The sequence below is a fragment of the Pipistrellus hanaki genome (genome assembly GCF_964339955.1).
Source record: "Pipistrellus hanaki genome assembly, chromosome: 8".
Classification (NCBI taxonomy): domain Eukaryota; kingdom Metazoa; phylum Chordata; class Mammalia; order Chiroptera; family Vespertilionidae; genus Pipistrellus; species Pipistrellus hanaki.
Genome location: NC_140510.1, coordinates 4409786 through 4436013, shown reverse-complemented (window position 1 = coordinate 4436013; position 26228 = coordinate 4409786). Strand labels below are relative to the sequence as shown.

Here is a 26228-nt window from a genome sequence, read left to right as displayed (position 1 = left end):
TACCTTTGACAGAGGCCAGGTAGGTCCGGAGGTCCTTCTGCAGCCGGGTGCCCTCATTCTGCAAAGGAAAGACGTGAACAAGGTGAGGGCGGGCCACGCCTGTACCCCCCTTCCTGCATGTGCACCCACAGACCAGTGAAGGCCGTCCCCGTCCGGACACGGCAGCGAGAGAAGAGGGTCGCGCCAACGCCCAGGCAGGGCCGGCCGGCCCCAGCTCAGCCCAGCACGGCGGCAGCGCCTCCGGCACCCACAGCACCGAGCGGCTGGGCGCTCTCGGCTCCCCTGGCTGTGGCCTGAGGGGGTGCATCCCGAGTTGGCAGTGCTCAGCCCTGTAAGGGTGTCCGGAAGACACACATCCTGGACGGGACACTGGGGCATGGCCGGCAACACGCACACGGCCCACACGCGTGTATGGCGGAACTGCTGTGCGGCAGGCCTGCCCACAGACAACCATGGACCAGTGCCAGTGTACAGACACGTGGGCGAGGGCGGGGCACCTTGTTCTAAAAGCTCAGATGGTGCCCAAGACCAGCAGCTCCCACCGCGTTGTGCCAGGATGGAGGGCGGCCTGGGGAGAAGAGGCTCCAGAAGGGGTGGCCTCGGACGTGGCCAGCTGAGAGGAGGGTAGGAGTCAGAGGAAAGGTCAGGGGAGTGGGCCAGGAGCGAAACTACCATCATGCTGGGCCTGACCCGCTGGGTCCCCCCAATCCCAGCTTCTCCCAGCCAGGCCTCCACTCCCCACTCCCTGCAACAGCCCAGCGACCGCGACTCTGCCCAGGGAGGGGTGGCCGTGGCCCAGGTGCTGCGCCTGCATGGGATGTACCAGGATGTACCAGGCCTGATGCCTCCCACACAAGGCCACGCTGTGAGCGGGCGCGGGCACAGCTGTGCGGGGCCGCCCAGTGCAGCTGCAGCTGGGCCCCTCAGCCATCGCAGCCGGCCTCCGGGCGGGCAGCCCGCACTGCCGAGCTGCTTCCGAGCAGGGCAGGGCCCGTCAGCACGGATCTGTGAGCTCCTTCCACACGGCTCCTCCCCTGCGCCGTTCCCGAGCTGGGGGCACGTGCACCAGCCACTTAAGCTGGCCTCCTCCCGCCCTCGGGTGGGTGGGGACTGGCTTTTCAGGGGCCAAGGGTGGGAGCTGGGGGGTCAAACTTGAGTCCTCCCACCAGGGGTAACCTCCCTGGGGGCTTAGGCGACCAGGCCGTTGTGGATCTAACGTGCCCCCAGCCCAGCTCCCTGCCGGCCCGTCAGGCCTTCCTGCCTGGCCCCTCGGAGCCAGGGACCCGAGTCGGGACTCTGAGCAACAAATGGGAGGGCAGCCCTCCTGTCCCAGCCCCGGGCCAGGCCACAGGACCCTCTGCTCCCAGGGCACCCACCTCACCTTCTGCCAAATGCCCGCCTGCTCAGGGGCAGCCCTAGCCCCCAGCCCCCCGCCCCCAGCCTCCAGCCCCCAGCCCCACCCCCAGCCCCCAGCCTCCAGCCCCCAGCCCCCAGCCCGCAGGCCCAGCCCCAGCCCAAGCCCACAGCCCCAGCCCCAGCCCCCCACCCCCAGCCTCTAGCCCACAGCCCCAGCCCCAGCCCACAGCCCCAGCCCCCTGCCTCCCGTCCCCCAGCCCCCCAGCCCCCAGCTCCCAGCCCCAGCCCCCAGCCCCCAGCTCCCACCCCCCGCCCCAGCCCCTGCCCCCTGCCCCCAGCCCCCAGCCCGCAGCCCCCAGCCCAGTCACCAGCCAGCTGCCCCAACACTCCCCTCCAGGCCAGCCCGCTGCCCTGCGGACCTGGGAACCTGCCTTAGAACCCCAAGCTGCCGTCAGCCCCGTGGCCGTGGAGCCCATACTCTCCCTGAGCCGCAGGGCCTCCCCCGTAAAACACAGGATGTTAGCAGCCATCGCACAGACGCAGGGCAAGCCCAGCCGGCGTGCTTCCGTGACAGAGCGTTCGCCGATGGCCAGGAGGTCACGGTTCGATTCTGATCAGGGCACAGGCCCGGGCTGTGGGCTCTATCCCAGTGTGGGGCGTGCAGGAGGCGGCCAACCCATGATTCTCTCTCACCAGTGCTGTTCTCTCCCCCTCCTCTCCCTCCCTCTCTGAATCAATAAAGACGTATTTTATTTTTAATTAAAAACCAAGAGGCGGAAGGCCGTGTCTGTGAAGAGGCCCAGCAGCGGCTGCGGCAGCCCGCTAGGAGCAGCCCCTGCAGGGGAGCAGCCCCACGCGGAGCCGTCACGTCTGTCCACGTCTGTTCACGTCTGTTCACGGGAGAACAGCGAGGCCCGGGGCGTGGGCTCCACCAGGGCCACCAAGGCCCCTCTGCCCTGCGCCCACCAGGCCCTGACACACCTCCTACTTAGACACCAGGCCCTGACACAGCCCCTACTGACACACCTCCTACTGACACACCCACTGACACATCCCCTACTGACACACCTCCTACTGACACACCCCCTACTGACACACCTCCTACCGACACACCTGCTACTGACGGCCTAGCAGTCAGGCAGCCATGGGACTTCACGCCCTGCCTGAAAGTCAGCTGAGCTCCTCTGCCATCTTCCTGGGCTCCCAGCCTTCCCCTCTGCCCTTTCCGTCCCCCTCCCCTCCCTCTTTTCCTCTCCCTCCCCCTCCCTCTCTCCATCCCCTTCTCCCTACTCTTCTGCCTCCGCCCTCCCCCTCCCCTTCCCTCTCTCTCTCTCTCCCTGCAGGCTCCGGGGCCATGGCTGTCAGTTCTCAGGAGGAAAATGGCTTTCCCCTGGCTTCCATTCCAGCTGTAGGACTGGTGGTGCATTTGGTGCTTCTGAGACCTCAGACGTGACAAGGAGTAGCTTGACCGGGTCCCTCCAACTCGCCCGCCCCCTGTGCCCGCACTCCCTCCTCCAGGCAGTCTCCCAAGACCTGCTGACCCCTCCTCTGCACTCCTCTCCACAAACCAGCTCCTGACAGTTCCACCCACAGCCACAGGCCATCCCCCCAGCCCCCAGGCCGGGCCGCCCCACTCACCAGCCCCCAGGCCCGGCCGCCCCACTCACCAGCCCCCAGGCCCGGCCGCCCCACTCACCAGCCCCCAGGCCCGGCCGCCCCACTCACCAGCTCCCCAGGCCCGGCCGCCCCACTCACCAGCCCCCAGGCCCGGCCGCCCAGCTCCCCAGGCCCGGCCGCCCCACTCACCAGCCCCCAGGCCCGGCCGCCCAGCTCCCCAGGCCCGGCCGCCCCACTCACCAGCCCCCAGGCCCGGCCGCCCAGCTCCCCAGGCCCGGCCCCCCCACTCACCAGCCCCCAGGCCCGGCCGCCCCACTCACCAGCCCCCAGGCCCAGCCACCCAGCTCCCCAGGCCGGGCCGCCCCACTCACCAGCCCCCAGCCCTGGTCGCCCCACTCACCAGGCCCCAGGCCCGGCCGCCCCACTCACCAGCCCCCAGGCCCGGCCGCCCCACTCACCAGCCCCAAGGCCCGGCCGCCCCACTCACCAGCCCCCAGCCCTGGTCGCCCCACTCACCAGGCCCCAGGCCCGGCCGCCCCACTCACCAGCCCCCAGGCCCGGCCGCCCCACTCACCAGCTGCTTGTTGAAGTTCTGGACACACTGTTCAAACTGCTCGTCCTTCGTCTCATCGGCCTTGCCCAGTTTCTGGAGGACCTGCCGAGGCAGAGGGGGGAGAGTGCCCCTGAGATGAGACCGGCCCAAGCAGAGTGCCCTTAGCAACACCCAGCCAGGGTCCCAAGGCCGGGCCGGTGCCACCAGCCCAGGCATGGGACCACCAGGCCTCCTGGCTGCTCCGATCCACCCCGCTCCAGGCCTGCCATCACCACAGGAGGACCGGGACAGGCCGGCCGGGGCCTGCGCCGGAGGACGGGCTTCGAAGACAGGCTGCGGAACAGGCGCCCCTCACTGCAGACCTCACACACCCCTGGGTGCCCACCCCACCGCGCTCCCCCTGCACGCCGTCCCTGCGCTGGCCCACCGCCAGGAGGAAGGGCAGAAAGGTGCCAGGGCCAGGCTCTGAGTCCCTAGCCGTCAGCTCCCTATCTGAGGTTTTCAAATCTGACCCACCCCAGGCTCCTGCTCCCGCTCTACAGCCCAGCAGGTATGCGCGCGCGCGCACACACACACACACACACACACACACACACGGCCACATGCTGAGAGGAGGTGGAGGGCAAAGGTGAGTCAAGGCAGAGAGAGACCGGCCAGGAGAGGAGCCTGAGAGGAAGCCAGAAGGGCAGGCCCATCAGGTTCTCCCAGAATTCCCTCTTCCCCTGACCCCCTCCCTACCCCAACCCCCTCCCCACCCTGACCCCCTCCCCACCCCAGCTCTCCAGGAGAGAGGAGGGGGGGAGAGCAGGGAGGGGGAGGGAAGAGCAGGAGAGAAGGGCACAAAACAGAGGCTTGGAAGGGGGCAGGGAGAAGAGCTGAGAAAGAAGAGCTGGGAGCAGGGCGGGGAAGCGGAGGCAGAGGTGGGGAGGGTCTGCAACAAGAGGGAAGCCGAGACCACGGGAGCCAGACTGCCCCCATCCCCAGACTGCCGCACAGGGCCCTGGCCCCGCCCTCAGGAGCCTGAACAACACTGACATGCTCAGGAGAGGCCGTGGCCGAGCTCAACGGGCAGAGGGCATGCTGGGCCGCACGGGACCGAGCCCCAGCTCCATCCACCCAAGCCCCAGGCCGGGGTCCGAGGGGCCCGAGGGGTCGCAGCCCCAGGCCGGGGCCCGAGGGGTCACAGTCCCGGGCCAGGGTCCGAGGGGCCCGAGGGGTCGCAGTCCCAGGCCGGGGCCCGAGGGGTCGCAGCCCCAGGCCGGGGTCCGAGGGGTCCGGAGGGGTCGCAGTCCCGGGCACAGCCCTGACGGGCCCAGGCGGCCTGTGCTGGGAGCTGCCCCCTCCCCCCTGCTGGCCCAGGAGCCCAGCAGCCGTCAGCTGAGATCCTCCCACCGCACAGCACACGGTCCGGACCCAACACAGCGGAGGCCCGGGGCCGGGAGCCCAGGACAGGAGCGCCGTCGGCCTGGCCGCCAGGAGGACCCCTCCGGGGAAGCTGCGGCTCAGACAGAGCTTACAACGGCCAGGAGCCGGAGGACAGGGTTCCCCTCCCTCCAGGCCACCGGAGGGGCGGGGCCGTGGGCAGGAGGCAGGGAGGCCCGGGGACAGTGGGCAGGGAGGCCCGGGGACAGTGGGCAGGGGGCAGGGAGGCCCGGGGACCGTGGGCAGGGAGGCCCGGGGACAGTGGGCAGGGAGGCCCGGGGACAGTGGGCAGGGAGGCCCGGGGACAGTGGGCAGGGAGGCCCGGGGACCGTGGGCAGGGAGGCCCGGGGACAGTGGGCAGGAGGCAGGGAGGCCCGGGGACAGTGGGCAGGGAGGCCCGGGGACAGTGGGCAGGGAGGCCCGGGGACAGTGGGCAGGAGGCAGGGAGGCCCGGGGACAGTGGGCAGGAGGCAGGGAGGCCCGGGGACAGTGGGCAGGGAGGCCCGGGGACAGTGGGCAGGGAGGCCCGGGGACAGTGGGCAGGGGGCAGGGAGGCCCGGGGACAGTGGGCAGGGGGCAGGGAGGCCGGGGACAGTGGACAGGGAGGCCCGGGGACAGTGGGCAGGAGGCAGGGAGGCCCGGGGACAGTGGGCAGGGAGGCCCGGGGACAGTGGGCAGGGAGGCCCGGGGACAGTGGGCAGGAGGCAGGGAGGCCCGGGGACAGTGGGCAGGGAGGCCCGGGGACAGTGGGCAGGGAGGCCCGGGGACAGTGGGCAGGGAGGCCCGGGGACCGTGGGCAGGGAGGCCCGGGGACAGTGGGCAGGGAGGCCCGGGGACAGTGGGCAGGAGGCAGGGAGGCCCGGGGACAGTGGGCAGGGAGGCCCGGGGACCGTGGGCAGGAGGCAGGGAGGCCCGGGGACAGTGGGCAGGGAGGCCCGGGGACCGTGGGCAGGAGGCAGGGAGGCCCGGGGACAGTGGGCAGGGAGGCCCGGGGACCGTGGGCAGGAGGCAGGGAGGCCCGGGGACAGTGGGCAGGAGGCAGGGAGGCCCGGGGACAGTGGGCAGGGAGGCCCGGGGACAGTGGGCAGGGAGGCCCGGGGACAGTGGGCAGGGAGGCCCGGGGACAGTGGGCAGGGAGGCCCGGGGACAGTGGACAGAGAGGCCCGGGGACAGTGGGCAGGGGGCAGGGAGGCCCGGGGACAGTGGGCAGGGAGGCCCGGGGACCGTGGGCAGGAGGCAGGGAGGCCCGGGGACAGTGGGCAGGAGGCAGGGAGGCCCGGGGACAGTGGGCAGGGAGGCCCGGGGACAGTGGGCAGGGAGGCCCGGGGACAGTGGACAGGGGCAGGGAGGCCCGGGGACAGTGGGCAGGGGGCAGGGAGGCCCGGGGACCGTGGGCAGGGAGGCCCGGGGACAGTGGGCAGGAGGCAGGGAGGCCCGGGGACAGTGGGCAGGGAGGCCCGGGGACAGTGGGCAGGGAGGCCGGGGACAGTGGACAGGGAGGCCCGGGGACAGTGGGCAGGGGGCAGGGAGGCCCGGGGACAGTGGGCAGGGAGGCCCGGGGACAGTGGGCAGGGGGCAGGGAGGCCGGGGACAGTGGACAGGGAGGCCCGGGGGACAGTGGACAGGGAGGCCCGGGGGACAGTGGACAGGGAGGCCCGGGGACAGTGGGCAGGAGGCAGGGAGGCCCGGGGACCGTGGGCAGGGGGCAGGGAGGCCCGGGGACAGTGGGCAGTGGGCAGGGAGGCCCGGGGACAGTGGGCAGTGGGCAGGGAGGCCCGGGGACAGTGGGCAGTGGGCAGGGAGGCCCGGGGACAGTGGGCAGTGGGCAGGGAGGCCCGGGGACAGTGGGCAGGAGGCAGGGAGGCCCGGGGACAGTGGGCAGGGAGGCCCGGGGACAGTGGGCAGGGAGGCCGGGGACAGTGGACAGGGAGGCCCGGGGACAGTGGGCAGGGGGCAGGGAGGCCCGGGGACAGTGGGCAGGGGGCAGGGAGGCCGGGGACAGTGGACAGGGAGGCCCGGGGGACAGTGGACAGGGAGGCCCGGGGGACAGTGGACAGGGAGGCCCGGGGACAGTGGGCAGGAGGCAGGGAGGCCCGGGGACCGTGGGCAGGGGGCAGGGAGGCCCGGGGACAGTGGGCAGTGGGCAGGGAGGCCCGGGGACAGTGGGCAGTGGGCAGGGAGGCCCGGGGACAGTGGGCAGTGGGCAGGGAGGCCCGGGGACAGTGGGCAGTGGGCAGGGAGGCCCGGGGACAGTGGGCAGGAGGCAGGGAGGCCCGGGGACAGTGGGCAGGAGGCAGGGAGGCCCGGGGACAGTGGGCAGGGAGGCCCAGGGACAGTGGGCAGGAGGCAGGGAGGCCCGGGGACAGTGGGCAGGGAGGCCCGGGGACAGTGGGCAGGGAGGCCCGGGGACAGTGGGCAGGGGGCAGGGAGGCCCGGGGACCGTGGGCAGTGGGCAGGGAGGCCCGGGGACAGTGGGCAGGAGGCAGGGAGGCCCGGGGACAGTGGGCAGGGAGGCCCGGGGACCGTGGGCAGGGGGCAGGGAGGCCCGGGGACAGTGGGCAGGGAGGCCCGGGGACAGTGGACAGGGAGGCCCGGGGACCGTGGGCAGGGGGCAGGGAGGCCCGGGGACAGTGGGCAGGGAGGCCCGGGGACAGTGGGCAGGGAGGCCCGGGGACAGTGGGCAGGGAGGCCCGGGGACAGTGGGCAGGGAGGCCCGGGGACAGTGGGCAGGGAGGCCCGGGGACAGTGGACAGGGGCAGGGAGGCCCGGGGACAGTGGGCAGGGAGGCCCGGGGACAGTGGGCAGGGGGCAGGGAGGCCCGGGGACCGTGGGCAGGGAGGCCCGGGGACAGTGGGCAGGGGGCAGGGAGGCCCGGGGACCGTGGGCATGGGGCAGGGAGGCCCGGGGACAGTGGGCAGGGGCAGGGAGGCCCGGGGACAGTGGGCAGGGAGGCCCGGGGACAGTGGGCAGGGAGGCCCGGGGACAGTGGGCAGGGGCAGGGAGGCCCGGGGACAGTGGGCAGGGAGGCCCGGGGACAGTGGGCAGGGGCAGGGAGGCCCAGGGCCGTGGGCAGGAGGCAGGAAGTCCAGGAGCACCTGGACAGGCACTGCCGCACGGTCAGGACGGCCCACCGGGCAAGGCGAGAGAGGGAAACCGGGGAAGCGGGGGAGTGCTGACAGGCAGGTGCCTCTCCCTGCCAGTGCCCACCGCCTCCGAGGAGAGGAATGGAAGCCAGGGGCTCCGGGCAGGAGTGGGGCCTGGGCAGCCGCCCTCAGCCTGGGGGACCGGGGATTGGCGTCCTGCCCTGCCCTCCCCTCGCCCGGAGGACACACACTGAGTCACCGGATTCACACCGCCCTCGGCAGAGCGCCGGGCAGCCGAGTGCTCCGGTCGCCCCACAGCCACCCACGGCCCCCACAGACCGCCCCCCAGACCGCCCCACAGGCCCCCACAGACCCCCACAGACCACCCCCCGGGCCCCCACAGACCGCCCCCCAGACCGCCCCACAGGCCCCCACAGACCACCCCCCGGGCCCCCACAGACCGCCCCACAGACCCCCACAGACCGCCCCACAGACCGCCCCACAGACCGCCCCACAGACCGCCCCACAGACCGCCCCACAGGCCCCCACAGACCACCCCATAGACCACCCCCCAGGCCCCCACAGACCGCCCCAGAGACCGCCCCACAGACTGCCCCACAGACCGCCCCCCGGCCCCCACAGACCGCCCCACAGACCGCCCCACAGACCGCCCCACAGGCCCCCACAGACCGCCCCACAGACCGCCCCCCAGACCCCCACAGACCGCCCCACAGACCGCCCCACAGACCCCCACAGACCGCCCCCCAGACCGCCCCACAGACCCCCACAGACCGCCCCACAGACCGCCCCACAGACCCCCACAGACCGCCCCACAGACCGCCCCACAGACCCCCACAGACCGCCCCCCAGACCCCCACAGACCGCCCCCCAGACCGCCCCCCAGACCGCCCCATAGACCGCCCCACAGACCGCCCCATAGACCACCCCCCAGGCCCCCACAGACCGCCCCAAAGACCGCCCCACAGACCGCCCCCCAGACCGCCCCCCAGACCGCCCCCCAGACCCCCACAGACCGCCCCACAGACCGCCCCCCAGACCGCCCCACAGGCCCCCACAGACCGCCCCACAGACCGCCCCCCAGACCCCCACAGACCGCCCCCCAGACCCCCACAGACCGCCCCACAGACCGCCCCACAGACCGCCCCACAGGCCCCCACAGACCGCCCCACAGGCCCCCACAGACCGCCCCACAGACCGCCCCCCGGACCCCACAGACCGCCCCACAGGCCCCCACAGACCACCCCCCGGGCCCCCACAGACCGCCCCACAGACCGCCCCCCGGACCCCACAGACCGCCCCACAGACCGCCCCACAGACCGCCCCATAGACCGCCCCACAGACCGCCCCACAGACCCCCACAGACCACCCCACAGACCGCCCCACAGACCGCCCCACAGACCGCCCCCCGGACCCCACAGACCGCCCCACAGACCGCCCCACAGACCGCCCCACAGACCGCCCCACAGACCGCCCCCCGGACCCCACAGACCGCCCCACAGACCGCCCCACAGACCGCCCCACAGACCGCCCCCCGGACCCCACAGACCGCCCCACAGACCGCCCCACAGACCGCCCCCCAGGCCCCCACAGACCGCCCCACAGACCGCCCCACAGACCGCCCCCCAGGCCCCCACAGACCGCCCCACAGACCGCCCCCCGGACCCCACAGACCGCCCCACAGACCGCCCCCCGGCCCCCAGAGACCGCCCCACAGACCGCCCCACAGACCGCCCCCCGGCCCCCACAGACCGCCCCACAGACCGCCCCACAGACCGCCCCAAAGACCCCCACAGACCGCCCCACAGACCGCCCCACAGACCCCCACAGACCGCCCCCCGGCCCCCACAGACCGCCCCACAGACCGCCCCACAGACCGCCCCACAGACCGCCCCAAAGACCCCCACAGACCGCCCCACAGACCGCCCCACAGACCGCCCCACAGACCGCCCCCCGGCCCCCACAGACCGCCCCACAGACCGCCCCCCGGCCCCCACAGACCGCCCCCCAGGCCCCCCGCAGACAGGCCCCCGGCCCCCACAGACCGCCCCGCAGACCCCCACAGACCGCCCCCAGACCGCCCCACGGCCCCCACAGACCGCCCCACAGACCGCCCCACAGACCGCCCCACAGACCGCCCCCCAGACCGCCCCACGGCCCCCACAGACCGCCCCACGGCCCCCACAGACCGCCCCACAGACCGCCCCCCAGGCCCCCACAGACCGCCCCACAGACCGCCCCCCAGACCGCCCCCCAGACCGCCCCCCAGACCCCCACAGACCGCCCCCCAGCCCCCCACAGACCGCCCCCCAGGCCCCCACAGCCGCCCCCCAGACCCCCACAGCCGCCCCCCGGCCCCCCATAGCCACCCGGGCGGGCTCCAGGCCCGCAGGCGGTGAGGAGGCCGGGGCACAGGGCCGGTCCTGCGCTCTGGGCCTCACGTGCCCGGTCTGGAGAGAACACGGGCGCCACCTGGGCCACGTCTGCAGCGCACGCCTCTGGGCCTGCTCGCACACGCCAGCCGCCACACCCTCACACCGGTCCCCACAGAAGCGCCACAGACGGTCACACACTGACACGTGTGCACCGGATGCACGTGCACATGGCAAACCCTCCTCCTGCTACACCGAGCCCGGCGGTGCCCTCCGGGAAGCGCCTGCCGCACGCACACCACCCGCACCGAGGGCCCAGACCCACCCGCATCGCTGGGCGAGGGTCCCAGTGCCCGCCCCGGCCGCCCGGCCTGTGAACAGCCACACGCCCAGCCTGTCCCCGCTGCTGCACGGGCCGGGCACAGACACACGTGTTCCTGTGACCGCGCTGCTGCACCGGCCGGGCACAGGCACACGTGTTCCTGTGACCGCGCCGCTGCACGGGCCGGGCACAGGCACACGTGTTCCTGTGACCGCGCCGCTGCACGGGCCGGGCACAGGCACACGTGTTCCTGTGACCGCGCCGCTGCACCGGCCGGGCACAGGCACACGTGTTCCTGTGACCGCGCCGCTGCACCGGCCGGGCACAGACACACGTGTTCCTGTGACCGCGCCGCTGCACGGGCCGGGCACAGACACACGTGTTCCTGTGACCGCGCTGCTGCACGGGCCGGGCACAGGCACACGTGTTCCTGTGACCGCGGCTAAGCTAGCAGTGGCTCTGAGGGCAGCCACGGTCTAGAACAAATCCCATCTCTCAGCCGTCTCCTCCTCTGCGCCCCCTGGTCACGGCAGGCAGTGGTGCCTGACCACAGACAGCCTGGGGGAGGGAGCCAGGACCAGGAGGTCCGGTGGGTGTGGGTGCCAGGCTGGCTGCAGGGCCCCGCCTGAAGCAGCAGCCTGCGGCCGGCCGGAGGCTCTGGGAGGACCGGGCTGCTGCTCCCGCCTCCCCGCCCTCGGCGCCCCCCGAGGGGGAGGCCCAGGAAGGGCCAGGGCGCACACCGGTCTCGGCCTTGTCTGCTCCCCTGTGCCCCTTTCAGAGGTGAGGGGGGGGCCACGCGGTCCGAGTCCCTGTCCACAAGGAGCTCCCAGTGTGGCAACTGGAAGCAAAACCGATCTGAACCCACCTGCCCGAAGGCAGGGCCGGGACACAATCCAGTCCAAACCCACAGCTCCGCTGCCACTCGCTCCCCTCCCCGTGCCCTCCACGGGACCGGGCACCCACAGCTGCTCTGCCTTCAGGGGGTGCCTCCTCCACAGGAGGCCCCAAGGCTGCGGACTCCAGCCCCGCCAGGCCTTCCCCTGCTTCACACAGGATAACACAGGGGGTGGGGGGTGGGGGAGAGAAGGCCACGCAGGTGGGAGGAGGGGGCTCAGGAGGGAGGAGGGAGGAGGAGGGAGGAGAGGGCGCAGGAGGAGGGAAGAGGGGGAGGGGTGCAAGAGGAGGGAGGAGGGAAGAGGGGGAGGGGGGAGAGGAGGAAGAAGGAGGGAGGAGGGAGGAGGAGGGAGGAGAGGGCGCAGGAGGAGGGAAGAGGGGGAGGGGGGAGAGGAGGAAGGAGGAGGGAGGAGGGAGGAGGGGGCGCAGGAGGGAGGGGGTTGGGAGGAGCAGAGCAGGGGGAGGAGGCGGCCTAATGGCAGGTGGTCAGGATCCCTCTCTGTCTGGGTTGTGTATGGGGGGGGGGGGGAGGGCAGGGCCACACTCTCATGCTTATCACAGGGTCTCCCTTTGCAACACACCAAGGAGCCTTTGCTGAGGGGCTGAGCGCCGCACAGCCCCACCGGTGCTGCCCAGGACGCTGTGGCCAGGACACCTCTCAGTGTCACCACCTCTCCCCACCTCTCAGCAGCCTCTCACCACCTCCTCCAGCACAGATAGCGGTGCGGGCCGGTGACACTCTGCTGACACGACACTCCGGTGACAGCGCGGGGACAGGGAGGGCTGCCCGCCAGCCTGGAGGGCGCAGCCCCAGCCTCTCCCATCCTGCGCCTTCTCAGCGCTCCCTCTCCTCCACCGACACCGGGCCAGGGGCCTCCGCACGGGGCTGCAGGCCTCCCAGCCCGCAGGGCAGGGCCAGCTACTGGAACCGGAGCAGCCCCCCCACAAGCCTCCCTCCTCCAGGAAGTGTCCCTCCGTGAGCAGGTGGCGCTGAGCAGTCACGGACACCCGCCTGAGGCCCCGGAGCCAGGCCAGAGCCGCGGCCACCCGCAAACCAGGGGCGCTCCCCTCTGAGCCCTGAGCTGGGCCCGGCCGTCCTCCTGGGCCTTGACTCCCGGAGGGCTGAACCCCACAGGGGGGTGGGGACACAGGCGGCACAGGGCGCAGGAAGGACCTCCGAGGACCTCAGGCTGGGGAGGCGGGAAGCCGTGGGAGCAGGGCCCCATCCCCAGTCAGCCTGCTCCCGGCGCTGGCCCAGTCCTGTCCCGGCCGCCGCAGGCCCCACCCCTCCCACCCCCATCCACACCCACACACACTCCCACACACACTCCCACGCCCGGGGGGCTTCACCCGCTCCCCGAGACCCACCACCCAGCCCCGACCCCAGGCCAGGCGTCACCTTCCTCATCCTGAGCCCCCGCCGCCGCCAGCAGCCTCGGTGCAGTGAGCCTCCCGGAGGGCGGGGTGGCACCCGGCTGCTTCCTCCCCGCAGAGCCGCGGTGGGGACCACAGCACAGGACGCACATCCTGGAACCCTCACGGGCTCCTCAAGGGCAGGTGGAGGCCAGGCTTTCCCACAGCTGGGCCCGTTCTGGGGGTGACAGACACCCCAAGAGGGAAAAGTGGGCAGGGCCTCTGGAATGGGGCCAAAAGCCACCCGTGACCCTCCCCCCAGACGTGCCCAGATGGGGTATCCTGCCCACAGCCCCTGAGTGTCCGCAGCCGCAGAGGGAGCTGACGGCAGAGCCATAACTAACATCCCTGGCTGCCCCGAATACCCCCGACTCTGCTGCTTTTAGATCTGGGTCCAACATGGCCCACACTGCTCCTCAGGCCAGGCCTGCCTCTCCTCCTGATCACTCCCGCACACTGTGGTCCCGGTCACCGGACACTCCTCCGTGACACACACTGTGCGGTGCCAACGAGTCCGGGAGTGCGGCGCTCGGGATGCACGGATGCTTCTCTGAGGAGACCAGGTCAAACCCCGTTCCGGGCGCAGACCCAGGCGCTGCGCGTGCTCCCGGCCGCACCGAGTGGGCGCCGAGCTGCGGGCCCGGCTGGCCAGGGCACTGCAGGCGGCGTTCCTAGCTGATGGTGGCATCCGAGGGGCCCGGCGCCTCCCCACCAGTCATGCTCCTCGGCGGGTCCACGGGCAGCACGTCGCCGGAGCCCGCCGGCACAGGCCCGGCCGTGTCCCGCCCCGCTCGGACCCGCTGCCTGCGGCCTGCCCCTCCGCCAGCCCAGCTCGGTGCCCGAGTCCCAGGCAGTGACTGTGCCCTGCCTGGCAGCCTCCGCACCCGGGGGAGCGCGGATGCTCACGGGCTCAGGTCCATTCTGCACCAGGCGCCCGCCTTCATTACTCTCCTTCCTGCTCACGGAGCCTCTGGACGTGGCCGGTCTGCGCACTTCCTCCCTCCTCCCACCACACACTGCGGCTCCCCATTGCCCTGAGGAGCCCTGGGCGCTTTGGGGCGGGTGCCATGGCATCTCATGTAACCTCGGGGCCGTGCCCGGGCTGTGAGCTCACCCCCTTTAGAGACAGGAGGAAACGCTGAGACATTAAGTAATGTGGGCTCTAAGCGATGCCTGGAGCAGCAGAGGCAGGCTCTGTGGTTTGCGGTGGTGAACAAGGTGCTCAGAGCTCGTGTGCACTGCAAGCCAGCCCGCTGACGGCCCGCCGCCGCCCTCCGGCCCACACGCTCCTGCTCGGCCCGGGCAGCGCCTGCACTGGGGGCCCAGCGCGCAGCCCCACCTGCCTCCTCCGCCTCTTCCAGTGGCGGGCATCGCTGAGCCAGGGAGCGCTGGGTGCCCTGGGGCTGGTCAGGCCCAGGCCCAGGCCCGGCTCCTGTCCTTTCACCGGGTGCTCGCTGGGAAGTGGCTCTTGATCCTGAGCCGCTGGTGACTGCAGGAGGGAGCAGCTTTCTCTTCTGACCCAGCCCAGAAGCCGCCTCTCCTTCGGGGCCGGCGGACGCACGCCGAGGGGGGCAGGCGCCTGCCTTCGGAGCGCAGTGCTCCTCCAGGCTGGCCATCTCCAGCGGCCAGAGCTGCTGCTGCACCCTGGGCTTGAGAGGGGACGGTGGAGAGAGGGCCAGAGAGAGGCCTGGCCTCCCTGGGAGGGGCCAGCCCGTGGACCCCTTGGCCCGGCTCCAGCCAGCTGAGAGAGTAGCAGCTCAGGGTCCAGAAAGGAAGTTTAGGACACGTGGCTGAGCAGCTTTGGCCAAAAACTGTTCCTTAGCCTCGTGCAGCACCAAAAGGCTTTGCCTTACAGCTTCCCAAAGGCTCGATGACTTTTTAAGAGGATAAATATTAAACAGTAGAGGCCCGCGCAGGGATTCTTGCACCAGTGGAGTCCCTCAGCCTGGCCTGAGCCCTCTGCAATCCAGGACCCCTCAGGGGATGTTGGACTGCCGGTATCAGCCCAATCCCCACAGGCCAGGCCAGGCCGAGGGACCTGCAGGGATCGGGCCAGAGCCAGCAGTCCGACATCCCCGAAGGGAGGTAGTGTGCGAAGCGGCAGGCGGCCAGGGAGGAGCCCGAGCCCAGGCCAGGCTGGGCGCCGCTCCTTGCTCATCCCGGCCCCGCTGCACCTGCCGCACCACTGCCCAATAAGCTCATTGAGCAGCGCTCCTGCTGTGGGAGTGCACTGACCACCAGGGGGCAGCTCCTACGTTGAGCATCTGCCCCCTGGTGGTCAGTGCACATCATCACGACCAGCCGACCAGTGGTTTGGTTGTTTAGGTTTTTATATATATAGACTAGAGGCCTGGTGCACAAAATTTGGGCATGGGGGTTGGTTCCCCTCAGCCCAGCCTGTGCCCTCTCCCAGTCCAGGACCCCTCCAGGGATGTCCGAAGCCAGCAGTTAGACATCCCTCTCTCAGTCTGGGACCCCCTCGCTCCTTACAGTCTGCCTGCTCATTGCTCCTTAGTGCTGCCACTGAGGCAGGAGAGGCTCCCGCGACCACCACTGCACTCACAGCTTCAGGCTGAACGGCACTCCCCCGGGGGGGGGGGGGGCACACTGACCACCAGGGGGCAGCTCCTGCAGTGAGCGTGTGCATCACAGCAATCGGTTATTCTGGTCATCCCACTGTAACAGTCACTTAGGCTTTTATTATTATAGATCGGCCTTGGTCAAGAGCCGGGAACTGCACTCCATCCCAAGGAGCCCCAAATGCTCCTCAGCACTCTAGGCCCCATACAGCTCCCCTCTGCACACGCATAGCTCCCTCTGCACACACACACGGCTCCCTCTGCACACACACAGCTCCCTCTGCCCACGCACAGCTCCCTCTGCGCACGCACAGCTCCCTCTGCGCACGCACAGCTCCCTCTGCGCACGCACAGCTCCCTCTGCGCACGCACAGCTCCCTCTGCGCACGCACAGATCCCTCTGCGCACACAAAGCTCCCTCTGCACACACACACAGAGCTCCCTCTGCACACGCACAGCTCCCTCTGCGCACGCACAGCTCCCTCTGCACACGCACAGCTCCCTCTGCACACACACACGGCTCCCTCTGCACACACACAGCTCCCTCGGCAAACACACAGCTCCCTCTGCGCACACACAGGTCCCTCTGCGCACACACACAGCTCCCTCTGCACACGCACAGCTCCCTCTGCGCACACGCACAGCTCCCTTTACGCACACACAGCTCCCTCTACGCACACACAGCTCCCTCTGCACACACGCACAGCGGAGCACACGCACAGCTCCCTCTGCGCACACACAGCTCCCTCTACGCACACACACAGCTCCCTCCACACACGCACAGCTCCCTCTACGCACACACACAGGTCCCCTCTGCACACACACAGCTCCCTCCGCACACGCACGGCTCCCTCTGCACACACACAGGTCCCCTCACACACGCACAGCTCCCTCTGCACACCCACAGCTCCCTCTGCGCACACACGGCTCCCTCTGCGCACACACAGCTCCCTCTACGCACACACACAGCTCCCTCTGCACACACACAGGTCCCCTCTGCACACACATAGGTCCCCTCTGCACTCGCACACAGCTCCCTCTGCAAACACACAGGTCCCCTCTGCACACACACAGCTCCCTCTGCACACGCACAGCTCCCTCTGCGCACACGCACAGCTCCCTTTACGCACACACAGCTCCCTCCACACACGCACAGCTCCCTCTACGCACACACACAGGTCCCCTCTGCACACACACAGCTCCCTCAGAGCACGCACAGCTCCCTCCGCACATGCACAGCTCCCTCTGCGCACACACAGGTCCCCTCACACACGCACAGCTCCCTCTGCACACGCACAGCTCCCTCTGCGCACGCACAGGTCCCTCTGCGCACACACGGCTCCCTCTGCACACACACAGGTCCCCTCTGCACACACATAGGTCCCCTCTGCACTCGCACACAGCTCCCTCTGCAAACACACAGGTCCCCTCTGCACACACACAGCTCCCTCTGCACACGCACAGCTCCCTCTGCGCACACACAGCTCCCTCTGCACACACACACACGGCTCCCTCTGCACACGCACAGCTCCCTCTACGCACAAACACAGGTCCCCTCTGCACACACACAGCTCCCTCTGCACACACACACACAGCTCCCTCTGCACACACACAACTCCCTCTGCACACGCACAGCTCCCTCTGCGCACACGCACAGCTCCCTTTACGCACACACAGCTCCCTCTACGCACACACAGCTCCCTCTGCACACACGCACAGCGGAGCACACGCACAGCTCCCTCTGCGCACACACAGCTCCCTCCACACACGCACAGCTCCCTCTACGCACACACACAGGTCCCCTCTGCACACACACAACTCCCTCAGAGCACGCACAGCTCCCTCCGCACATGCACAGCTCCCTCTGCACACGCACAGCTCCCTCTGCGCACACACAGCTCCCTCTGCACACACACACACGGCTCCCTCTGCACACGCACAGCTCCCTCTACGCAGACACACAGCTCCCTCTGCGCAAACCTCTACGCAGACACACAGCTCCCTCTGCGCAAACACAAGGCTCCCTCTGCACACGCACAGCTCCCTCTACGCACAAACACAGGTCCCCTCTGCACACACACAGCTCCCTCTGCACACACACACACAGCTCCCTCTGCACACACACAGCTCCCTCTGCGCACACACATGGCTCCCTCTGCACACGCACAGCTCCCTCTGCACATGCATAGCTCCCTCTGCACACACACAGCTCCCTCTGCACACGCACAGCTCCCTCTACACACAAACACAGGTCCCCTCTGCACACACACAGCTCCCTCTGCACACACACACACACAGCTCCCTCTGCACACACACAACTCCCTCTGTACATGCATAGCTCCCTCTGCACACGCACAGCTCCCTCTGCACACGCACAGCTCCCTCTGCACACACACAGCTCCCTCTGCACACGCACAGCTCCCTCTGAGCACACACAGCTCCCTCTGCGCACACACAGCTCCCTCTGCGCACGCACAGCTCCCTCTGCGCACACATGGCTCCCTCTGCGCGCACACGGCTCCCTCTGCACACACACGGCTCCCTCTGCACACACACACGGCTCCCTCTGAGCACACACACAGCTCCCTCTGCACACACACAGCCCCCTCTGCACACGCACAGCTCCCTCCGCACACGCCTGGCTCCCCTCGGCACACACACAGGTCCCCTCTGCACACGCACAGGTCCCCTCTGCACATGCATAGGTCCCCATGCCCACAGAGAAGGCACACACAGCATTCACATGTTCACATGCTGATGCTTGCCACCTTTTAGTACACACACACACACACACTCCCAACAGGCTCCTGCCCAAGGCCCTGGGGCTGCCTCCAGGCACAGCAGGAAGGTGGCAGGAACCACAGAGGCCACAGAGCCAGGCAAGAAGCAGAGCAGAGGCCGGGAGAATCCGTGTGAGGAGAACCAGATGAGAGGAGCCTAGAGAGAACACAGAGAGAGGAAGCCAACAGCAGCCCCGGCAGAAGGCCCAGGTGGGGCAGTCCGGCGCTGGGCGCATTCGCGGTGCACAGGCTGCCCTGAGAGTCAGCCTGGCTCAGGTCTCTCTGCCCCCCTCACTGGGTCCTCTGTTCCCCCAGCTGGCTGCCACCCCCTTCCTCTCAGGCAAACACCGTGAGCTCAGCTCACGCTGCTGAGAGGACCCCTGGCCAGCATATTCCATCTCAGCCACACACCTGCCCAGCCCAGCTAGCCCCATGGACACCGGAGGCAGGCATGTGCCTGCCCCTCCTCTGAGCTCCAAGAGCTCACTGAGGTCACACAGCAGGGCCTGACCCCAGCAAGCCGGGGCCAAGGACCCACCCTGAGGGCCACATCCTGACACCCTGACAGGTGCTGTCATGTCCCAGGGCAACCTGAGATATGACAGATGAAGAAACAGGCTCCGAGAAGTCACTCAGCTAACGAGCGGCAGAACCAGGACCCCAAACCTGATGATCAACGCGTGATTCTCAAACAGGGAAAAAGGCAGCCTGTCAGGATTTCTTGCAGAAGGTTCACATTCCATCTTGCTGCGTCCCAAAAATGTTACTGTAAAGATGGCACTTCGGGAACATAACCACCGCAGTGAGCCAGACTGCGCTGAATGCCAAGTCTGCAGACTTCAGCAATGACATGCAAAACCAGGAAACATCGCCAGGTTCCTCCTGCCCCAAAGCTCCAGGGCGCCCCCACTCGCCGATCTGCTTTTCAGTCTGCTCTGGAAGGCGCTGGGCCGGACACCAGTGCTGGCTGGCCAGCTGACTGACCAGAAGCCACTGGTCTCCTTGGGGGAGTGCACCCTGGAGCCTCTGCCTGCCGAGCTGACCGAGCTGCCGGCGGGGGCAGGTTACCTCCTTCCTCTTTCTGGGACTTTCTCTTTCCCTCATGAAATGCTGGCGAGAGTGAGGAGTGATGTCGGTTTCCTCTTTTCCAACCTCCACAGGACACACAGCCCGGCCAGCCCCACAGCAGGGCCTCGGAATGGGGCTGCTCGGTCAGAGCCTGTGCAGAGCGGGCCTCCCAGCCCAGCCCTCCCGGGAGTCCCAGGGGCTGAGGGAGGTCTCTCCTCCACACCCACCTCCGGGGAAAGGAAGCCAGGCCCCAGGTGGGGAGTTTCCAGTTGCTCCAGGCTGCAGGACTCCCTCCCTCCTCTCCCGGCCCCTCCCTTCCTGGCCTGAAATTCCACCTGGGCTGCAGATAAGCCTGTGGAGGCGCTGGGCTGGGCTGGGCAGCCGGACTGCGCACAGGGAGCACAGGGAGCAGAGGCCAGGGGCCGGTCAGGCGGGTGAGGGGCGGGCGCCTGTGAGGACCGGCTGGGCTGGGCTGGGGCGGGGCGGCCACAGAACGGCAGCAGCCACTCACAAGTGGCCTGGGCACCCCATGAGGAGAGAGAGGGGTCCCCTGAGAAGAAACTGAGGCTGAGGGGGAAGCTGGAACGTGAACACCGCTATCAGCAAGCCTCCCTAGGGGTCTGCCCGGAGGAGGTGGGCCAGGGCAGCACTGGAGCCCAGGGGTGGCACATGCTCCCTCCTCGCAGGGCCCCCACCAGGCTGGGCCCATTCCTAGCCTCGCAGGACCAGGAGCCACAGGCGGCAGGAGGGCTGCTGAGGGCCGAGCCCACCCATGGAGGCTGTCCCGAACAGCCCTCCCTCCTGCCCTCTGCCCACCCAGCGACATGCCGGCGAGGAAAGGGCTGTGCCCGCCTGACTTCACCCTCGCAGCTCGGACCCAAGGCCCTCCCCTGAGGAGCCGCACCCTGACACCGGCCTTGCCCACTGGACTGAGGCTCCGCTCTCTTGGATGCCCTCCCAGGCTGCCTAGCTCTGACCTGCAAGCAGGAAGCACGGTCCCTGCCCAGGAGGGGCAGTGCCCAGGGACAGCTCTAGTCCACCAAGGAGAAGCCCGCAGGGCGCCCGAGGGGGGTGCTCTTAGGAAGGAGCTCAGGGACGGGACACCTGAGGAGGGGGCGGGCCGGGCGGGCGCAGAGCCCTGGGCGGAGGAAGGCGGGTCCGGAGAGGCTGTACACAGGAGGAGGTTGGATGGAAGGAGCCCCCGGGGTGAGCTGGGCAGCGCAGTGGCTCACACCAGGCACAGTTCAAGAGGGCAGGCCCGCCTCCGGGCCCGTCTGGGCTCACAGGCCTTGGGCACGGGGCAGGCAGGCCAGGGCTCGGCCGGAGCGCGGCGGCCCCTCGGGAGTCCTCGCGCCCTCCGCGTGCCGTCCGGGCGAGGAGGGGGCGGCCGCGCGCATTTCGGAGCCGTGGGCCTTGCTCCCTGCATGTGCCACCCAGGGGCCTGGCTCGGACACACCAGACATTCCCCCAGGCCCGGGCACTCTGGCACGGACACGAAGCCTGCGGCCCGCAGTGTAAGGACCTCAGGCTGCAGGATGCCAGAGCGGCCCGGAGTGTGCGGATGCAGCGGCAAGAGCAGGACATGGTGAGGAGGTCAGAGGAGGGTGACAGGGAAGGAGAAGGGACTCCATGGAGCCATGGAAGGAGGGAGCTGCCATCAGCACGGCAGACTCCTGGGAACACGTGGGGATCCTGGTGAGTCTGCGGCACCTGCAGACGTCAGGAGGGAGGTGGGGACACACCGGCCAGGGCCCTGGGCGTCAGGACAGACCCCACCAGACTCCTGCCGCTCCCATTCCCAGCCCACCGGCCTCGGTCACTCCCCGGGCAGTGACTGCTCAGTGTCTGCCTGGGCAGAAAGGGGGGGCCAGCCGGTGGGAGGGGCCCGGGCAGCAGGGCAGGGGGGCCCAGCCCTGAGCCCTGGCCGCAGGTCGCAGGGTGGCGTTGGGTGAGTCCGGGGACAGCTGTGGGGTATAGGGAGAGGGCACAGTAGACAGGTGCCTGGCTTCCTTCCCCCTCAAGCCAGAACCCTCTGGCAGCCCCGCCCACCGCGGCCCCCCTACCCCTCGCACCAGGGGCTGGGGCTGGGTGCAGCCAGCACCCTGCTCCCCGCGCTCACTCGCTCACAGACACTCCTCCCAGTGGGAGGCAGCACCGCCCACCCACCTCCCCTCCTGGCCCGGCAGCCTCCGCAGCCTCCGCACCCCCAGCTGGGCCAGCCCTCCTCACACCGGCCCATCTGGCCCCTGGGAGCCACCAGCAGAGGAAGGACTGGCTCCTTCCCACCACCTGAGCCACTGGGGCAGTGACGGCCCCAGCACTGGCATCCCAGAGCCAAGCGGACAGACAGACAGACGGACGGACACAGCCACTCTGTGGAGAGGCTCCGAGAGGGCCCGCGGGCCTTCAGGGACAGGCACGCCCCCTGGCCCAGCGCTCCACGCCACCTGTTCAGAGATGTCAGCACAGCCACCCCCGCCGCCCCCTCCCTCCATCCCAGAGTGTGCTATTCTCAGCCAGGCTGGGTGCTGCCATCAGCACAGGGGACTCCGCCCGGCGGCCCAGCACCCCACACCAGCTGCTCCTGAGCTCGGGGAGAGGACAGCCTGTCCGAGGGGCAGCAGACCTGGCCCAGCGTCAGCAGAGCGCAGGCGGGGGCGGGGACAAAGCCTGCCCACACCCACCTGCCTCGCCTGGGGGCCCAGTGGAGGGCCATGGAACCCCCAGTCTTCCCTCCTCAGCCCGACCATGCTGGCCCCTTGGGTCACCTCCTCCAGGCAGCCTTCCCTGACCCCACCAGAGGCACAGAGACTCACTTGTCCCTCCAGAAGCCCTCAGCCCTCTGCATATCTGTTCCTGTCTGAGCTCAACCTAAATGTGCAACCAGGTTATTCACTCGTTTTCCCAATCCCAGTCCTCCATTCCCAGTTCTGTGTGGCTGGAACTGTTAAATAGTAAGGAGGAAGATATGCAGTACAGTTTTCAAACACGTTGTCACTATTATTTTGGTGGTTGTTATTCTTGTTATTCAAAGAGTCGCTCGATGCCCAGTCAGCTTTCAGCAGCTCCCCCAGTGCTGCCCGCCGAGGGCGCACAGGGCACTGCAGCAGGGAGCTGGCCCGCGGCCCCAGGCCCAGGAGCAGTGCTGCTGAGTGCCCGGAGGCACCACAGGGACTGCCCACGTTGTGGGTGGAGAACCAGGGGTAGGGACTTGCTGGTTCTGGGGTGGCCATGCTCCCAGCCCAGCCCTGGGCCGACTCCGCTGCAGGTCACCGGAGATGAGGCGGAGGATGGTGGGAAGGGACTGGAAGAGGAGGGGGTGTTTGGTCCATTATCAGGTCAAGGGTCAAGGTTGGGGGATATGGAGCAAGAGGGGACCATGAACCCACTAGGGGAGTCATGTGGCGGCCCCAGCCCTGCGGGCTCCTCCTGCTGGCCCTGCACCCACTGTGCCCAGAGCCCACGCCGCCAGGCCTCCTCCCCTCGCCGCTCAGTGGCCGACCATGGGGCGGGCGGCCTCCCATAGTCTCTTGGGGCAGAGCGGGGAGACGGGGAGGACTGAGTGGGGAGATGGGGAGGACTGAGCGGGGAGATGGGGAGGACTGAGCGGGGAGACGGGGAGGACTGAGCGGGGAGACGGGGAGGACTGAGCGGGGAGACGGGGAGGACTGAGCGGGAGACGGGGAGGACTGAGCGGGGAGACGGGGAGGACTGAGCGGGGAGATGGGGAGGACCGAGCGGGGAGACGGGGAGGACTGAGCGGGGAGGACGGGGAGGACTGAGCGGGGAGACGGGGAGGACTGAGCGGGGAGACGGGGAGGACTGAGCGGGGAGACGGGGAGGACTGAGCGGGAGACGGGGAGGACCGAGCGGGGAGACGGGGAGGACCGAGCGGGGAGGACGGGGAGGACTGAGCGGGGAGACGGGGAGGACCGAGCGGGGAGACGGGGAGGACCGAGCGGGGAGGACGGGGAGGACTGAGCGGGGAGACGGGGAGGACCGAGCGGGGAGACGGGGAGGACCGAGCGGGGAGACGGGGAGGACTGAGCGGGGAGACGGGGAGGACCGAGCGGGGAGACGGGGAGGACTGAGCGGGGAGACGGGGAGGACCGAGCGGGGAGACGGGGAGGACTGAGCGGGAGACGGGGAGGACCGAGCGGGGAGACGGGGAGGACCGAGCGGGGAGACGGGGAGGACCGAGCGGGGAGGACGGGGAGGACTGAGCGGGGAGACGGGGAGGACTGAGCGGGGAGACGGGGAGGACTGAGCGGGAGACGGGGAGGACCGAGCGGGGAGACGGGGAGGACCGAGCGGGGAGACGGGGAGGACCGAGCGGGGAGGACGGGGAGGACTGAGCGGGGAGACGGGGAGGACTGAGCGGGGAGACGGGGAGGACCGAGCGGGGAGACGGGGAGGACTGAGCGGGGAGACGGGGAGGACCGAGCGGGGAGACGGGGAGGACTGAGCGGGGAGACGGGGAGGACCGAGCGGGGAGACGGGGAGGACTGAGCGGGAGACGGGGAGGACCGAGCGGGGAGACGGGGAGGACCGAGCGGGGAGACGGGGAGGACTGAGCGGGGAGACGGGGAGGACCGAGCGGGGAGACGGGGAGGACCGAGCGGGGAGACGGGGAGGACCGAGCGGGGAGACGGGGAGGACTGAGCGGGGAGCGGGAGACGGGGAGGACTGAGCGGGAGACGGGGAGGACCGAGCGGGGAGACGGGGAGGGCAGAGCGGGAGACGGGGAGGACTGAGCGGGAGACGGGGAGGACTGAGCGGGAGACGGGGAGGACTGAGCGGGAGACGGGGAGGACTGAGCGGGGAGACGGGGAGGACCGAGCGGGGAGACGGGGAGGACCGAGCGGGGAGACGGGGAGGACCGAGCGGGGAGACGGGGAGGACTGAGCGGGAGACGGGGAGGACCGAGCGGGGAGACGGGGAGGACCGAGCGGGGAGACGGGGAGGACCGAGCGGGGAGACGGGGAGGACCGAGCGGGGAGACGGGGAGGACCGAGCGGGGAGACGGGGAGGGCAGAGCGGGAGACGGGGAGGGCAGAGCGGGAGACGGGGAGGACTGAGCGGGGAGACGGGGAGGACTGAGCGGGGAGACGGGGAGGACCGAGCGGGGAGACGGGGAGGGCAGAGCGGGAGACGGGGAGGACTGAGCGGGGAGACGGGGAGGACTGAGCGGGAGACGGGGAGGACCGAGCGGGGAGACGGGGAGGACTGAGCGGGAGACGGGGAGGACTGAGCGGGGAGACGGGGAGGACCGAGCGGGGAGACGGGGAGGACCGAGCGGGGAGACGGGGAGGACTGAGCGGGGAGACGGGGAGGACTGAGCGGGAGGACGGGGAGGACTGAGCGGGGAGACGGGGAGGACTGAGCGGGGAGACGGGGAGGGCAGAGCAGGGAGACAGAAGAGCGGACACTGGCCTCGGGCTGCCCGCTGCGGCCAGGGCTTCCCAGGAGCCCAGGCCCCGCACTCACCGCCCTCGGGCAGCTCCCGGCGCCCGGCCAGTGGGCCAGGCCCAGACCCCACGGCAGGGCCCCCTCCCAGGCCGCCAGACCCAGGGCGGTGCTCGGCACCCCCAGAACGGGCAGGGCTGCCTGGCGAGGCCTCCTCCAGGCCTCGGTCCGCCCAGCAGAGGCCAGGCTCGGGGAAGACCGCCAGGCCTGCGTCCAGAGCACACGGCCACGTCCCCGGGGGCGGGGGCGGAGGGGGGCGGTAAAAAACTAAATCAGCTCCTGGCTTAGTGTGCGTTTCAGAAAAACATTTGGGTCCTGTCCCAGGTTCAGCAAATGCATCCAATTAATTGTGATTCTTTTTCTTGGTTTAAGTCACAAGACTCCGCTCGTAATTCTGGCCATCAGCATGCCTTAAGGCTCCTGGCCCAGGCCCCCCAACGCTTCCTCTGGGGGAGGGGGGCTGGGGCACCGGTGCTCCCTCTCTCTGAGGCTCCCTGGGGCTGAGCCAGCTCCGTCCTGCGCCCCACCCTCTCACGGAGTCTTTGGGGGACCCCACCTCTGAGGGGCCAGCTCTAGGACCACCCTCCCCTCCAGTGTGCCAGTTCCTAGGGCACCCAAGTGTGCCCACCACACACACACACACACACACACACACCCCGGAAGTGTGCCCACAGAGGGAGCCCCCGTTTTCATTGGAAAACACTGAAGCAGCACATCTGCACCTGAACAGTCACGTGTCACTGACCCGCGATCCGGGTGAGGGATGCGGAGGCCGCTCAGGAAGGGCCTCCTCTGACCGAAGGGAGGGAGCCCAGGGCCCCGGCCCAGTGCTCTCCGCTGTCGAAGGGCCCGGCCAGCGCCGCCAGGCCCCCGGCCGGCAGCCGCGGGGGGCGGGCGCGGGTCCTCGGGCAGTGACGGCGTGTAGATGTGTCGTCGCCCTCCCCCCCCCCCCCCCGGCCCAGCCGGACCTGGGCCACAGGCACACTCACATCCGCACAGGCCGCCCCGGCTCCCGCTCCCCACACACCCACGTCTCTCGAACCCGGGCCCTTCTACACATAGGCCCATGAACGAACGAGTGAGTGAGTGAGTGAGTGAGTGAGTGAATGGCAGGAGACCTCTCCTCTGTCCTAGCTCCCCCCTCTTCTGGCCTTTCAACCACAGCCCCCCCGCCCCCCGGAGCCATGTGCCCTCCGCCCCACTCCCCCCGGGTGGGCACCAGCTCCCGAGCAGGCTTCCCCGTGGTACGGGCCAGGGGCGCCTGCAGCTCGGGAACCCGGCCTCG

The 26228-nt window shown here is 70.0% G+C and overlaps 1 protein-coding gene across 18 annotated transcripts in view; it reads right to left on the bottom strand.

Moving 5' to 3' along the window:
• Positions 1-26228, bottom strand: part of BIN1 (bridging integrator 1) — a 56428-nt gene that overhangs the window by 20252 nt on the left and 9948 nt on the right. For all 18 annotated transcript variants that reach the window (XM_084892011.1, XM_084892025.1, XM_084892023.1 and 15 more), the window contains exons 2-3: positions 3548-3628; positions 4-58 (exon numbers count right to left, since the gene is read on the bottom strand). In XM_084892011.1, the coding sequence (XP_084748137.1) occupies positions 4-58; positions 3548-3628 (136 nt within the window). The remainder of the gene's footprint in view (positions 1-3; positions 59-3547; positions 3629-26228) is intronic.